This window comes from Grammomys surdaster, unplaced genomic scaffold (genome assembly GCF_004785775.1).
Source record: "Grammomys surdaster isolate TR1022 unplaced genomic scaffold, NIH_TR_1.0 126028, whole genome shotgun sequence".
Taxonomy (NCBI): domain Eukaryota; kingdom Metazoa; phylum Chordata; class Mammalia; order Rodentia; family Muridae; genus Grammomys; species Grammomys surdaster.
In genome coordinates, this window is record NW_021620841.1 from 4,042,755 (window position 1) to 4,060,073 (window position 17,319).

The 17,319-nt window shown below is 39.4% G+C and overlaps 1 protein-coding gene across 1 annotated transcript in view; it reads right to left on the reverse strand.

Moving 5' to 3' along the window:
- The window catches only part of Otogl (otogelin like), a 143,043-nt gene extending 126,846 nt beyond the window's left edge, over positions 1 to 16,197 (reverse strand). The window contains exons 1-6 of the mRNA XM_028754595.1: positions 16,146 to 16,197; positions 15,014 to 15,053; positions 13,972 to 14,020; positions 7,341 to 7,407; positions 5,546 to 5,644; positions 3,623 to 3,777 (exon numbers count right to left, since the gene is read on the reverse strand). Of these exons, the coding sequence (XP_028610428.1) occupies positions 3,623 to 3,777; positions 5,546 to 5,644; positions 7,341 to 7,407; positions 13,972 to 14,020; positions 15,014 to 15,053; positions 16,146 to 16,197 (462 nt within the window). The remainder of the gene's footprint in view (positions 1 to 3,622; positions 3,778 to 5,545; positions 5,645 to 7,340; positions 7,408 to 13,971; positions 14,021 to 15,013; positions 15,054 to 16,145) is intronic.
- Between the last annotated feature and the right edge of the window lie 1,122 nt (positions 16,198 to 17,319).

A 17,319-nucleotide genomic window follows, 5' to 3' on the forward strand; every position in this document is an offset into this window, starting at 1 on the left:
GAGGGAGGGAAGGAGGGAGGGAGGGAGGGAGGGAGAGAGGGAGAGAGAGAGAGAGAGAGAGAGAGAGAGAGAAGAGGGAGGGAGGGAGGGAGGGAGGGAGGGAGGGAGGGAGGGGAGGAGTGAGGGAGGGGGAAAGAAGGAAGGAAAGAAAGAAAGAAAGAAAGAAAGAAAGAAAGAAAGAAAGAAAGAAAGAAAGAAAGAAGAAAGAAGGAAGGAAGGAAGGAAGGAAGGAAGGAAGGAAGGAAGGAAGGAAGGAAGGAAGGAAGAAAGGAATAAAGGGAAATTATTGAAGGGATCCACATGGCTGACTAAACCCCACAGTGTACCTTTCCAGCTTGCAGCATCGTTGGACCCATGGTACCCTACAAAACGGGGACTAAGCTTTTTAGGAGAAAAGAAATAGTTACCTCAAAAGTGAACAATAGAATTTATCTTATAAAAGGCAAATTAATTCAGGATATTTGTAAGCTCACTGTAACCTCTACATGTTAAGCGGTAATTTTCTGAAACTGTATGGTTTATCCTGGGGAAAAGAATAGTTGGGCAGAAAAATCATAAACACCACAAGTAAACACATTTTTATTATTTAAGTTCCTATTAGGGTATCTATAGACTATCATAAGAGAGCTTTGAATGAAGCACAATAGCACGCTATATTTATGTGTTAACAAAGTGAACATGACTTCATTTAAAATAAAATAGATGTTCTTTATTCCCCGATACTTTAGAAGAGAAACTAAATTATAAAGATAATATTTCTTCAGATATTAGGAGGAATCCAGTTTACTATGATAACATAAGGAAAACGAGTAGAAGAGTGGGTGGGAAGAGAAAGTGAACATTACGTTCTCTTACCTTATCTCAAGACTAATTTTAGAAGCTCAAAAACTAAAATGTAAATCACAAAACCACAAAGCGACAGAAAAGTAGGTAGCTAGGCAAATAGAAAAGAACGTTCAAATATAAAAAGGATAAGAACATCACTAATAATAGGACACTAAAAAAATAAATGCAATGTGTAAGTAGTAAATGTTATTAATCACTTCGTATGTATCTAACGCTGTCCCACATTCTAGGGATACAGCCATGAACAAAACAAACGGAATATCTGCCTTCCTTAAATTTACATCTCATTGCAAGAAAATGAGAAAATGTACAAAATGGAAATAAAATACACGGTGTTGGATAACACTGAAAAGGAATATTAAATAAAGAAAAGACATGAGTATATATATCAAGATTTAGGGGGAAGAGTTTTGATTCCAGGCTAAGGAAAACTTCTCTAAGGTAGTAAAATTCTGGAAAGGGTAAAGTATGAGAGAAACCAAGGGAGAGATAGACACGAGACGAGAAATACAGAAGCCAGGGGGTGGAATTTGACTAAAATGTTCTCAAGTTCCAAGAACTCACCCTCCAATCCCATTCAATTGTTGTAGAATTCCTCTTTGGAGGACAAAATGGGGAAAGGTTGACAGATATCAATACACGGAGGGGCACAGCTCTAGTAAGACCAGACCATTTTGCTCAACCTCATGTTAGGCAAACAAGCCCTCCCCAAATATCAGTAGTTCCCGTACCAGATTATAAACACTTGTTCTCAAACGTGAACTAACACTCATGGATTATTTATCACGTGAAGAAAGTCCATACTAAAAAAGACAGAACCTAAGGAACGGAGGAAAGAGGAAATCAAAGAGGCAGGACCAATAACTTTGTTTTGAATAAACAAATGTGATCCATATAATTAAATTCAATACCAATTTTCTTTGTTTTGAATGTATAATAAATGATCTGTATAATTAAATTCTAAATCTAAAATGATTCACAAAAGTTATATATACATTACATACACATGAAAATCAACTAATATCAGACAGAAAAGTGAGCACATAACAAGTCTAAAAAAAGATCATTAAATGCTGTTTAGAAAAAAAAAAGTTTAAGTAAAAATAGCTAAACATCCATCGATAACATGTCAGAAGATTGGGATATATGTGAGTTGGAAAGCTCCCACAGTATAGAACAAAAAAAAGCAAAATGATGCAAAATAGGGGAAAAACTCAATAAGAAAATGATGAGGCCCTTCAGTTCAGGAACTGAAAAAGGAATAGAAGAAATAAAGGAAGAAATAATGTCCTTTAAGTGAAGGATGTGAATCATGAATGTGCCCCTTATGGAGAGAAGGACAAGATATGTGAGCCTCATACAATCATGACATCTCCTGCTACTGGGGATAAAGAAAAGATTACTATTTTTGTTTAAGAAGCAAGGAAAAGATTGACTGACAAATACTCAGAAATCAGTAAATTAATCAAATTTTCTAGAAATGCCCTTCAAGTTAAAATGAGGTTTCAAACTTGTCCCCCCATGCATATTTTGAATGCAAGCATCTCCCCCTTTTAGACATTGAGTCTAAAATGTCTAAGTCTAAAAGTCTAGCGGACTTCAAATACAGGACCAGACACCTCCACCAACACAGGCCATGAGCTCAGAGGAGTCAGGAGGGTTTTTTAAAGTAAATCCTACAAGTAGACAAAATTCCCTGATCATCAGACTTTTCCTTGAATCCAAGAAACAAGACATAGGGTGAGAAGAAACCCCAAGTTGTGGACAAGTCTGTGAAGCATCTAGTCTGATAGGGGTATCAGAAGCAAGGGTTGAAAAGGGGAGGCTCCGTGAAAGAGCTGCTCTGTCAAGAAGAGTCCTACAGGGATAGAAAGACGACAGGAAAACAACTGCAGCTGAATTCTGAGATATTTCCTAGGACTTCACTGGTCTTGTGAATTCTGAAACTAAGAGCTAGTGGTATGAACTGGCTGGATGGTAGCTTGACTCTACCTGGTAATTACATAATCCACAGGGTCCCTTTAATAAACATCAGTTTCCTCTGCACACAAAAGGTTCTTTTTGTTTTGTTTTATTTTATTTATTTATTTATTTATTTTGGTTTTTCAAGACAGGGTTTCTCTGTGTAGCCCTGGCTGTCCTGGAACCCACTCTGTAGGCCAGGCTGGCCTCGATCTCAGAAATCCGCCTGCCTCTGCCTCCCAAGTGCTCGGACTAAAGGCGTGCGCTACCACCACCTGGCATTTTGTTTTATATTTTTATTTACCCATCTATTTTTGGAGCCAAGGATCCAAACCCGGCCTTGTGCATGTCAAATATGTGCTTGACCATTGAGTTATATTCCCTAGCCTAGGGATAACACTTTAAAACAGTAAAAGCAAGAGAACATCTCAGTCCAAATAGTAAGGAAGGAGAAAATATGAATGATATTACTAATATCTGACTCTATCCTCTTCCAAATTATCAAATAAAACCCCAAATAACCCCAGGGATATGGATGGGAGTCTCTGTGGTAGTAAACATATGATATTCCTCCACAGTCTGTAAGACATTCTCTCATGGATTCAATCCCTGTGGCTTAGATGCCAGCCATTATCTCAATGGACTGACACTCCCCATATGGCCACAGATTTGGACCATTCTATTAAGCGTAGACCCCTAGGTGTTCTATAATTACTATTTGTATTTTTGTCTATTGTATACTCGTTGGATATTTTCAAATACATTATTTTCCATGAGCAATTGATTTTATTGATTAAATTCAAGTACCACTTACCCATACTGTGTACTGAGGCTCCAAATTACCACAATCCTTTGCAAATATATAAGAACAGCTTCCTGGGAAGTAATAGTAGATTCCATCAAATGTTTCAAAGTGATACTGTCCCCAGGTTTTGCAAATCCCATCTCTGCCACTTCCCATGTTTGGGACTGAAAAGAAATAAAAGAATATTTACTAGGGTAAAATAGATCGCATCGATCTCAAAATGTTCAGTCACGATAATTGTAATTTTCACTGATATAAGTATTGTCCCCCTTTGAGTGGTGCATGGCACAGAAAGAAACAAGTAGCAGTGAACTGAAGGACTTATGTTAAAAACTCCCTGTTGTTTCCAAGAGACAGATCTGGAAGAAAGGATGAGAATGAAAAATGATACAAGAATACAGTAATGATGACCCGGCAAATGAATGCCTCAGAAAGGAAAGATAGATCATCATGGAATGTTCTAGAACAGCACGGGCAGCATGAGAATGCTCCAGTCTCCATAATTCTTTATTTTTTTTTAATTTCCTTATAGTACCCAAAGAGAAAAATAAATGATGACCAAAAAAAATTAATAAATAAATAAATGATGTGTATCCGTGCCTGAAAATGGAGCAGAAAGCATTAGTCATTCGGTTTCCGGGAATCTCAAAATGATGACCTCAGACTGGTGAAATTTCAAACAATGTGTACTTTAAATCAAATGGCTTCATCTATTATGATCATGCCTCTCCTCTAGAAAAACTTCCCCTCTGTTCTACTTTTGTTTGTGTGGTGGATAATGTTCATTATTGTGTTGGGTGTGGTATGGGTGGGTCTCATTGTGTTGCAGCAAGAAAGTGTTTAAGGACAATTTTGTGGAGTTGCTTCTCTCCTGCATAAGTGGGTTCTGGGGATAGAACTCCAATCTTGGCAACAAGGGCTTCTCCCTGCTAAGTCATCTCTTCACCATCACCACCACCTCCACCACCACCTCCACCACCACCTCCACCACTACCACCACCACCACCACAACCACCACCACCACCACCTCCACCACCACCACCACCTCCACCTCCTCCTCCACCACCACCACCACCACCACCACCACCACCACCACCACCACCCAGGTGCCATTTTTTATATTTTAAATGCTTCACTTTATAATAATGTAAAAAAAAAAAAAACAGGAACATTTGCTAAAATGTCACTAGGTGGGTTTTGATATACTCCAGGGAAATCTCAAAGATAAGGAGGAGTCTTAATTTCCTCTCCTTCTGAAACATTTACCTAAATTTATCAGCTCAGGCTAACTTTGGTCCACTCAGGAAAAGACAGCCTTCCCCAACAGTGGGTCTTACATCTTGCACTTTTCTTTAGAACGCTGAAGTGTAAGTATTGCTCATTTATTATGCATCACTGGGTGCTGGAGCATGTTATATCATACACAAACATACCCGGCCTTGTACCTCACATACTGTCCTGCAACTGGTAAAAAACTGGCTATTATCCGTTAATAATTATTAACCTAAGGTCCTATCTTAGACACTGTGGATAAAAATACTTTAAAATGAAAACTTATCCTACCTAAAGAGTTCTCAGTACTTTTTCTAATCTACATATTTAATGTCCAACTAACAGAACACGAAGAAGAAATGCTTCAAGTAAAATATACTAAGTACAAGAGAGATATAAACGAAAAAACGGTTCAACTGGGCTAATGCCAGAAAATAAAGGGAAAAATATACTTGAGGAAATAGAGATTGGTGGAAAGGGCAAGTACACACTTCTATTTTCTTTTATAGTGTTTCTACATTACTTCAAACTGATGAAAATAAATTTTGAACTTTCTAGTTAATGTCCCAAATCCCAGGGGATGAACATTTCCAACCAAATCATGACTTAATGTTCTCTTTCATATCCCATAATTCTCTCATAAATATCCCTGAAACTTACCAATCTGGCACCTTGTCCCGAGAGCTTGGAATATTTGACAGTCACACGTACCCGTCTTAGAACAGAAAGCCCCGTTAAGGCATTCATGAGGACACGAACCTGAGGGACAAAATAATAATTTATCTTCTGGCATGGATCAGCTCACATAAACACAATATGTCACAATCTAGCTTGGACTAACTGTAACACTGTTAACTTAAACAGAACCCGGGCCTTTTGCCTTGTGGTGCTAAAGAATTAAGCCATCAAATCTCTATCTATTCATTTCATTATGTGTGCTCTGAAGCAAGAAAGACAGGCTTTCACATCTCGAAGTACTTTGAGAGAGAAGGTTAGCCTCCTTCGAGCAATTGAAAGGTCAAGTTCCCATGTAAGGAATCCCTGTCCGAGATGATGAGAACCAGAAACGCCCAAGCTGTAGATGATTCCCTGCACCCAGGTTTGGAGCACTTCCCATCAGCCCCTTCTCCAGGAGCAAGCGCTGTGCTCAAGAATAACTCAGACCTTGCTCACATCGGGGAGGGCTCAAGCATAGCATAAAAACTCAAAGGGAAACTCCCACCTTCGATGAGATGAGTGACACATTTCAGCTGAAGTTTGCCCACTAATACTGAGGCTAGGTTATATAATGACCCAGTCTTTGGAAATCGGTGCTTAACAAAGATGAGGCAGAAGCAAAAGTCACCTCACCGCCCCAACCCCGCCCCCGCAAATACTTTTTTCATGGAAAGAAAGCTTGCCCCACACAAATATATTAAAAAGAAGCAGCAAGTTGCTACACGCGTTCTTTAATCTCAACGGCATCTCCTGAGTGAGTTGGAGAGGGCAAAGGAATGCTACGTAAATGTTTCTTCTGTTAAGAAGACAACAGCAACTGGCAAAGCTCAGTCTGAAAGGACCCCAGTTACACATCAGGAGAAGAGAAGACCTTTGAGTCAACTGTGAAAATATCACTTAAGAAGCTGGGGCTGTCTGGAAGATGTCACACTGGCAAAGGCACTTGTCTGACTGTAATAACAAACACGGTCTGCCAAATACAAGCAGAGCAAAGTCCTGTTATCATTTTGCCCCTAAACATATCCAATGACTTCTCTTTACAATTCAAAGCCTACAGATTTCTAAGTAAATTTTAGGTGTGTGGGGGTTGGGGGGAGGCAGGGGAGGAACTGTTTTAACTTAAACTAAAATACAGGTGAAAATGTTTCACATGAACTTAACAAGCAGTGTGGCTTTTCTTTAAGAGATATGCCTATCTTACGCTGGGTGGGTGTCTAAATATTTAGTTTTTGAAAACGTATTTACAAAGCTGCTTACTCTATTGAAAGCAAACATCGAACTTTGCTGGGACTTTAAACATGATGATAAAATTTATTTCTGTTTCTATAAATTTTATGCTACCGCCAGCTTTCTGCTTAACAGAAATATTATACTGCTAAAACAAAAAGCTGACAGTGGAGAGGGAAGGACCAGGTCATTGACTGGGAGCAAAGAGAAAGCTTCTGCTTCCCTTCCGTGTTCTCTCCAGTCACACTGTCGGCAGCTTCGTCCAAATGTTTAGCTCTGGCCAATCTAAAAATACTTTGGATTTGTGTAGGACATGACCTTAAATGATTACTATTATTACCATCGTGGCTCGGTCCTTCCCAGCATATATGGAAGCAACAAAGAACTGATTTAACATACCAAGGGACCGTCTCAGAAAACATAGAAGAACAGCAAGATTTAACATAGTCCCGCCCCCCACCAAGGGATCATCTCAGAAAACACAGACAGAAGAACAGCGACCCACACTGACCTTTTATTTTACTCTCACCCCAATTAATAGCTTCATGGAAAAAATATCTCGGAGAGGTTGCTTCAGACTTTTAAAACAGAGAAATACAAATGCAAATTAGTTTGTTTAACATAAGCCAAACATGCCAATAAAGAAATTCTGGGAGGCGTTTTTAAATACAGAAATTATAAAGCACTGACTTAATGTATCATTCCATGATCCAGACCCATCTCAGGGAAGCAGGAAGGGTTTCCTTGGAGTGATGGTCGGAAGAGCCAGCTTCAAGCCTTCTTTCTGTCTCTGGCTACTTACACAAGGCATTTGTCCTCTGTGCCCTTGTTCCGCTTGCACCTACCCCAGTCCATCACCCTTGTGTGAAAGGAACCCTAAAAAGGCACTGTTGTCTTAACTGATTCTTCACATACAAAAGTAACAGTTCTCTGATGGTTTCAGATACAAGCATATTAAGGGTAGTCCAGGGGATCGATACACTAAGAGTCAGTGCTGACCTGCCTATATTCCAGGCTATAAAACCATCACTCACAGAAACACCCTCTGACACTTTACTTCTACTTAGACACATTTCTTATCAGTGTAATGCCTCCATCTGTTCATCTGTAGAATGGGAGCGGTAATGACACCTACTTCACTGTGTGGCATAGCAATAGAGTAAAACACTGTCCTGTAAGCTTGTAGGAAGAACGAAACTTATACTGTTTTAAACAACCCATGTGAAATGTTGTGATTTAAGAGTTATTATAAATAATTATATATTGCTTAAGCTAATCACTTATAGAGTCTCAGCCCAACTCAATTCCAATTACATGTATAGTTCAGAATCATTTCCTTACCAATGGCATTTTGTATTCACCTGAAGATATACACTCAAGCGTTGACACATGGTTATCAAATTGAGTAGCTGGTGATGTTAGGGAAACTGGAGCAGGATGTAAAATAAGCATAAAGGGTGATGTGATGTAAGGACCAAGATCTTCGACCTCTAATTCTGATGATTATTCTCACACGTGAAAATTTTGATTTAAGCGTTTTCCTTGTGTGTGTGTGTGTGTGTGTGTGTGTATGAAAGAGAAAGATACATGTATGTACTTGCTCAAGTGTGTACACATAGGGATGTGCATTTGCCTATGGAGATCAGAGGCTGACATTTGCTGCCTTCCTACCTTATATTTTGAGACAGGGTCTCTTGACCTAGAGCACAGGGATTCAGTTAAACTGACTAACCAATCAGCTCCAAGCATCTTCTGTCTGCACCTCCCTGATCTGTAATTAATGGCAAAAGGCCATGCCTGATCTTTTACTGAGAATGTCAAGCACAAGCAAGTCCTTGCCCTTTCATGGCAAGTACCCACTGGTTCATGTCCCTAATGTCCCTAGCCCCTCAGTATGTTCTTTAAACACAACTCACCCCATGGTATGTGATATGACCATTATATTCTCTCGCGTGTTGAGAACTCTTAAAGATTCACTTCTAAACTCTTTTCTGTATACCAGAGCTCCAAGTTCATAAGTTCATTATTGCCTCCTTGCAAACTGGTCCATGTTTTATCTTCACTTCTCAATCCCTTCCATTTTTATTTGCCTTGTCCTCAACCAACGTGGCCTCCACAGTTTATGTCCACGGTGCCACCATGATGCCAAGCTTCATTTGCTCTTCCACTATACTGTCCCCAGCTTGCCCAAATCAAATAGACACTAACACTTCTGTGCACATACCATCTCTGAAGCTCTTTGCCTCTGAAATAATTTATGCCAGTCCTTGCCGTGGAAACCAGTCCCTCATCCCTGATGTGTGACAAACGTATAGTGTCTTAACTCTATCTCATACCGGCCTAAGTCCCTGAACAAATTAGCTAGTTCGTGTAGCCTCCGTTTTCAATAAATAAAAAAAGAATAACAGTGTCTTCCTTACAGAACCAGGAGGATAAAATGAAACAATCAATGATGTAATAATACTCCAAGCACATCATAAGAAGGATAGGCTTGCTGTCTCTTACTATTACTAAATGAAAATGGAATAGAGGGGGTATGAAGATAGCTCAGCAGGTAAAGCCTGATAACCTGAGTAGAATTTCCAGGACCACATAATGGAAAGAGAAAGACTCCCAAAAGTTGTCCTCTGACATCCATGTACATGTCATGATATGAGAGCATACACATGCTACACACGCACACCACACACTCACACATCCTCGTGCAGACATGTACACAGACACACACACACATACAAAATGAATGAATGAATGAATGAATGAATGAATGAATGAATGAATATACTGTATCATACTGGACTAAGACAAATACATATATTTGTTCTTACTCTGCTCAACTTTGACCTCCTCTAAAGAAATCCCAGTGACCACTTAACACACCAGCTTCCTGACAATTCAGCAACCTGTCTGTTTCTCCAGCTCCATAGTGCATTTCAAAGGTGTAGAGTTCCACACTCGGTACTAGAGCTGGGAACATTTCTGAACTCAGAACAGTATGCTACTTTAATAAGTGGGGCCTTTTCATTTTTATGTTATGTACATCACATCCAATAATCCATGGTGACTCAGATTCAATGAACCATTTGCATGGAAAATGATTTCTTTACAGATCCCTGGAGACACGAAGTTTCTAAATTCACAAGCATGGCAATTCTGCATGACATGACTCCTGGCAAGCCAGCAACAAGTACCAACTGAACTGGAATAGAAAGATATAGTTCAAATGGGAATCTGCCTCTCGTCATATTTAGAGCAATGACTAAAGCAAACTCCAGCAATGCTTTTTCAGCCCGTATCACATTCACTTGGATTTCTGTGGGAATGCAGAACCTCCAACTCCAAGCCCAGCTTTCTTTCTATCTCTCCCTGAGGACAGAGTCCAAGCAGGGCTTTTAGGATATTTCAGATGCACTAGCTCCTCTCTTTGATCAGTAGGAAAACAGGAATTGATGGGCTATAAATATTCCAGTTTCCCCATCCCTTGCAGAAACAAGAATGAGAGGCTACTTATCACGTTCCCAATAAGACTGAGCCCTAGATGGCTACATCAGGAAGCCCCCATTCATATGCCCTGAATTGTGTCTTCTCCTTCTCTTCTTTCACTTTTGTCTGACCCTCCTTAGTATATTTTCCAGAGACTGTTCACCTAAGCCTTTGTCTCAATGCCTGCTTCAGAAGATTCACTGAATGCAATGCAAAGAATGTTGCTACGGGTGCACATGGGTGCACAGATTCACAGAACCAGTAAAAGAGAGCAACCATTCTTTCTCCTTCCTGATTACACCTTCACAGGAGGATGGTCATTATGACAGAGACGTGTCCTGTATAGAGAAATCACAGTAACAATCACCTGCACACCATTTATAGAAGTCTATGCCTCGGCTGTACTTGCTTACGTCACTGCCAGCATATTTCTGAGGACAGTTATCCATCCATCAGCACTGTTTGCTTACAGCAGAGGAATGAACTGAGTATGAATGGCCTTAAAGCCTATTTCTAAGCAATGAACGGCCTGACTGTGACCTCATTGCTCCCTGTCACATTTCTCCCTTGAAAACTTAATCGACATTAAACGATCTTGACACATGTCCACTGGCTACAGGAAACAGAAGTGCAAGCCTCCTGCTCTTCATTCTCCCTAAAATGGACACAAAGACAAAGCAAGCACGTCCCTGCTTAGTAACAGAGGAGAGGCATTAACCTAACTCCTAGTGGGTACATTGCACAGATCCTGATGGCATGTAAATGCACAGGGCTCACTCCCATCCACAGAGCTCTTTATTTGCAACATTATGGGATGGACAGCTCATGCAAGATTTTCAATCGAGAGTGCTCACTGGAACGGAAGTTTTCTTTTTCATCAACAGATGTTCTTCTGAGTTGTACAGATGGATTTTTGCCAATACACTCCATTGGCAATCACATCCTTCTTATCATAGAAAATTCATCTTAACTACTTCACATGATATATGAGATTTTTTGTTGTTCTCACACAGAGTCTTACTGTATAGCCCAGACTAGCCCCAAACTTACAATCCTCCTACTGCAGTTTTTCTAATACAAAATACTTACTAAACTGAAATATTGTTTCCACTGACAATCTTAGTTATTAAAAAAAATATGGCAAGGAAGATGATTCAATGGATAAAGTGGTTGCTATGGAAACATAAGGGCCTAAGTTTGCATCTCCAACATCCACATAAAAAGCCAGAGCCATGTATAATAAACTTTGGTCTCAGGACATGAAGAAATCAAATTGGTTTGAACTGAAAGCTTCTTTCCTGGTGTCTGGCTTTCATAGCACTAAAAGGTGTCAAGTAGTCTACAGAGGATACAGGAAGTTAGTTATCTGTTGATAACTTATCTAGTTGTGAACTCTGTGGACTACAGGAGTGGTCTGAGTGTCATCTTATTCCTATGGATACAATAGTGGCACAGATGCTGTATGGTCAACCAACACTTTCTGAATGGATTTAAGGGCGGAGTGAGGAAACACATTCCTGGTACCATAAATCTGGCCAACAACCCATGGTTGGGCAGCTCACAGGCCCCAGAGGTGAACCAACTACTATTCTTTTGCTAAATAAGCATAGTATCAAACTGCTCTCTAAGTTCCTATCTCTATGTTTGAGGTTAGTTCAGCTCCCCAGAGACATTTCTTTATGACGTGGGTGGCAATTAACCCAGAAATGCACAGCATACCAAGAATGAGTGTCTGTTGAGTGCTGAGCCACAAATGAATAATTTATATTACTCCAAGGCTCAGGGATCATCGAGGAAGAATGTGCCAAAAGGCTATAGGAGATGGAGGTCAGGGTGACTGGACTGAAACAGTATCTCCTAAACCTGACAGAACAGCTGCACTCACAGACTCCTAGTAGCCGTGGTTGTCTGAATGAGATCTGTACAAGAGTAAGCCAGTCAACAGTCCGACCTGAAATGGGGAGGAGACTGTGCCACCATTAACTGAGAAGATACTAGCCGCCCCTGACTCTGGAAGAAAGAGAGTCAGGTTTATGTACAGCACTTGTTCCTGGTAAGTCAACCATTCACCAGAGGATAGCTCCACGCCCATGAGTATATGGGCAACGCAAACTAGACTGGGTAGGGAATTATAAAGAAACGAAAGGAGCGCGTTAATTTGGGAGGCACATGGGAAGGGAAGGGTAGATCTAAGGAATGCTGGGAGAGAAAATAAGGTGAGCATGATTACAATAGGTTACATGAAGTTCTCGAAGTATTAACTGTAACATACTATTTTTTTTTAAATCAGGTACAATGCCACATGCCTGGAATACTAGCGCTAAGGAAGAGAGTCCTGGAGCTCACTGACCAGCAAACTCTAGTAAAAGACTCTGTGTAGAGCAATAGAAAAAGATACCTAACATCAGACTCTGGCCTCCACAGTCCAAATACAGCACAGTCACACCAAACATGAACATACACACAAGCATCTCTAGTCTTCAGAGAGAAAAAAAAGAATTCGGTTTGTCATCTAAACTGCCATAGTATCACACTTGACCACTCTATCTCTTTGTTCCCTTCAGTTTACTCTATGACAAAATATGAAGGCACCTATCAGGAAATACTTATAACAGCTATATTTCAGCAGTTCAAGAGATGGCTCACTTGTCACAAGCTCTTGGTGCTCTCCCACAAGACCTGAATTCAGTTCCTAGTACCCACATCCCAGGACTCACAACCATCTGTAATTCCAACTCCAGGGGATCTTATATTTCAGGATCGGGTGCACATACCCACACACATCTAAATGTAATTAAAAATAATTTAAGAAGATAAATGCTTTGTATCGCAACATGTGTCAAAGGTTCCCTTGGATATTTACGCTGTTAACTATTTAATATTCAAGTTACATTACTTCTAAAACCAACTGTCTTTCCCACATCAAATCTGTAATTTAACTTGTCTGTCTCTCAGAAAAATATTTTCTGAAGCTCATTCATTTGAACTTTCACCTATAATTTGATGAAAATGAGATCATATTATCTACTATCTTTTATATAGGAAAGGAAGAAGGCAACAAGTTCTCAAATTTAACAGCATCCTGCTCTTCAGAAATACCCATGAATTGTTTTTTGTGGTTTGTTTGGGTTTTTTCTTTGTTTTTGTTTTGTTTTTTGTTTGTTTGTTTTTCAGAAAACATGAAGGTTGTCTGTCAGCACATGAGAATATGTCTCTTACTGCTTTGTGGTCTCTAACTGATGTCATGTTAGTCTTTCTCCATTTGCTCTTATGTGTGTGTGTGCCCTGCTGTTCTTATCCTGACCCGTATTGTGGTTAATTTCTAAATCATCCAAATGTCCTAGCAAGGAGATGGTATGCAATTCCTGTCAACACTGAAGCCAAAGCACAGGTTACTGAGGTGAATGAGGAGAAAGAAAAAAAGTGGTTCATTCCAAACAAATCGATGTGAACTGAGAATATATTTAGGATCACAAAATAAAATAAAACAAAACAAAATAATAAAAGCTGCTAAGAAACACCTTGGCCTCTCCCTGCTTTTTGCTGTCTTGTGTTGAGCATTTCATCCCCTCCACAAAGGTCCCATTGTTGAGGTGACAGCAGAATCCAAAGCAGAATGAGTTATTTCTCTGCCTCTCTCCATCTGAGGCATAACCTACCTGTATTGCTAACAGAGCCCTTCTCTGTTCATTTTCATAGAACTCACTTCTGCAAGAAAACACAAAGAACTTGTGTAGTCAGAGGCCCCTGGGCAACCTGAACAGCCTTTCCCAAGAGGGAACTGGTGTTTTCCTCCGGCTCTCCATCACTTTTATCAAAGAGGCCTTTCTTGGTTTAACATTTAAGGGGCCCCCTCCCCTCTATGGAAGGGTGAGATTTGGGTGGTGGAGCTGTCTCATTTTACAAAATTCGGGACTGTCCCCAAATCTCTCCAGGCTCTGATATAAACTGAATTTTAGGAAGGAACTTTAAGATTGAGAGATAAACAAAATAGTGTAACACTGTAGCACCAACAGGCATAGTTTCTTCTTCCTAGAACCTCATGAGTCTGGTGAAGTGGATATTTATCAAAGGCGCATTTACCTTCCCATACATAGTATTCTAATTTCATCTGTTCTGTATCACTAAAAAAATAGAGTGATATAAATATAAGAACACTTAGTTGACAGTTATCCAAACCAAATCATTAATTCACTAAGTTATACAGCTGTTTTAAGGAATTTCATATTTTGTACTATATTTATGAATAAAGATATTTTTAAAAATCAAATGAGTATAATTCTGCCTTTCACTAAGCAAAGCAGTAAAAAAAAAACTATTTTCACTATTACTAGAATCATTATAGCCACTTAACCACTAAAAGTGGTTTTACTTTATGCTAACAATGTAGTACATTTACAGTCAATAATCTGTGTCAACAGGAAAAATGTAAAGAGACATATTACTGGATGTAACTTCTTTTCAAACCTTTGAAATGAATTAAATGTCTCTTTAGTACCTACAGGCTGCGGACAACACCAGGACTTCTCACAAATATGAAAGTGAATGTCATTTCTAATGTTTGGAAATATTTCAAAGAACATCTCATGCTTTTTGTCCATGTTTCACTTGTTAGTTTAAAAATGGACACCACTGTCTACTGAGTTTGGCATATTCTCATTCCTTTGATGTTTCAGAACGTAAAGACAAAGAAATACTCACTCTGATGTTTCTGTCAGGATAGATGACATACAAATGTATCCTGCCAGAGATAAATACAGGTTGGTGAGACTGCAAGATATACAAACATCCTGGTCTGGGTTCTGCTGCTTAACAGATCATTTTTATCCAAATATTAAAATACGCATTGAGGATTGCTGCTATTTTTTTTCTTTTTAGAGGATTCTGACCAGCTAATAATCTGTAATATCTATAATATCTGGGGTGAGCAATAGTCCTCCTAAAAGTAGGGCCAGTGTCTGTAGATGCACACAGTGCCATCACACAACATGATTAATGTCCATTGATTTACACAGTGCTGTCACACAACAGAGTGGGGGCCAGACGTGGAATCGCTGGGCTATTCTAGTGCTGACTCTACCACTTAGTATCTGGCAAGCTTAAGAATGATGCAAAACAAAATGATCATGTTGAACAAGCCAATCTCACTGCCCCTCTGCACAGTATCCCACACAGCATCCGGCCCAGCATCCTACATCTTTCTCCTTGAGAGCTAAGTGCCTCTCTGATGGGAAGAGTATGACTTTTCTGTGTCTTTCACATGTCTGTCATTTCTTCCATTTTCCCTATAAGCTCCAAACCCTAGACCCTTTATCAAGGATCAAAAGGGGGGAGAGGGAAGTACATAAAAATAAATGCCATCTCCATAAAAAACATATAACAAAAATTAATTTATAGGTAAACTTGTTAGTTATTAAAATGGAAAGTCCATCCATAACCTCAAATGTTAAAGTTAGATCTAAAAACGTTTTTTTTTTAATTTTTAGATTTTAATGACATGCTGTAACCTTAAATATTCATTAATATAAATTCTCAAATGCTTACATTACACATGGGAAATCATTGTAAATCATGTTGGAAAAATGGAGTAAGTTTGAATGACTGCACATAGAGATAAAGGCATGATTTTAAATAGCCACTTAAAGAAAATTCAAAGCACACCAAGGGTACAAATTCTCTACATTCTTAAGAATCCAGTAAAGTTGTCTGAATATGATTTAGTGCATATATGTTCTAACGACGTCAAAACACTTGAGAATTAACAAAAAAGGAAACTATCAGTTTCAAGAGAGAGACGTGTGATAAACGAAGGTCAAGATACGAAAGCTCTTACCTCGTAATGAAACCAGCAGTATAGGAAGGGAGAGAGCACGCCAAGGTACCATCAAACTGACTTCCCTCACAATGCTCATTTCAGTGGACTCTTTCTCCCTGGACTGAAACCAAAGTGTCAGTCTTCACTATGATGGCATCTTTCAAGAGTGAGTGTTCGTTGTGCGCTCAGGTTCAAATGAATACAGTTATGGGATAAAGCCACTGAAAGAAAAACCCCAGGCTTTGCAACTACACACAGTATCTGAGGTTTTAGATAGAGCTCACAGTCAGCCCTTTGGCTGGGTCTCTCATTAGCTATGCAAGGCAGCCTCTTGCCTGAGCCCGGATTAGTTACAGCCGGCTACACACCTGCCCATCATACACCGTTTTAGCCCATGTCAGCCGTTCTCATAACTTCGAAAGACTGGAATCATCCAAACCATACTTCTTTATATCTTCTAGCGTCATGAGAAAACTTATTCCCAAATGTTGGTATATTATCTAAGTCTTATTATTCACAGAGTAGTAGCTTTTGAAAATAGGAGGAATGAAATCTAATTAACTTTTCCTACAGTATCTACAATATTGTATCTTATTCTCCAAACGTAAAAGTAAATTAAAACTATGTGCATGTATTTTCAACTGAAATCCTATTATGGCACCGAGATAAGTTGACATTTTCATCGGTCCACCGAGCTGTTAGACATTGTAGAAATCGTCTAGATTTTAAAAGAAAACAATGCTTTTCTAATATTTGTCTTTAAAAAGGAAACTAAACAATTCAGCAGGTACTGAAGAGCTTTTTGATAATCCATTTTTTCATCTTCTATGACAAGTACCTGATTAGATTACAAAAGAGGGGGGTGGGGAGTCTGTGTTCTTATTCCAGCCACAGGGCATTCTTCTCCAGAAGCTATTGACTGCCTAGAACAGCATCAGAGAAGAGCTATCGTCTTTCAAAATGAACTCTGGAGAGATCATCTAAGCCTACAAATGAGTGAAAGCCATGTCTAGGCCGTGGGTTCACATTTCTTACAGCAGATTCCGAGACTCGCCTTGCCCTTGTCCCTCCCACTTAGCGGACAGAACACAATAACAAGAAACATCTGATTACAGAGGTACTCCACAGCAGTTTTTACTGTCCGCTGTTTCCCAGACCCTTCCTTTGCAATGACTTCAAAGTATCCAGTGGT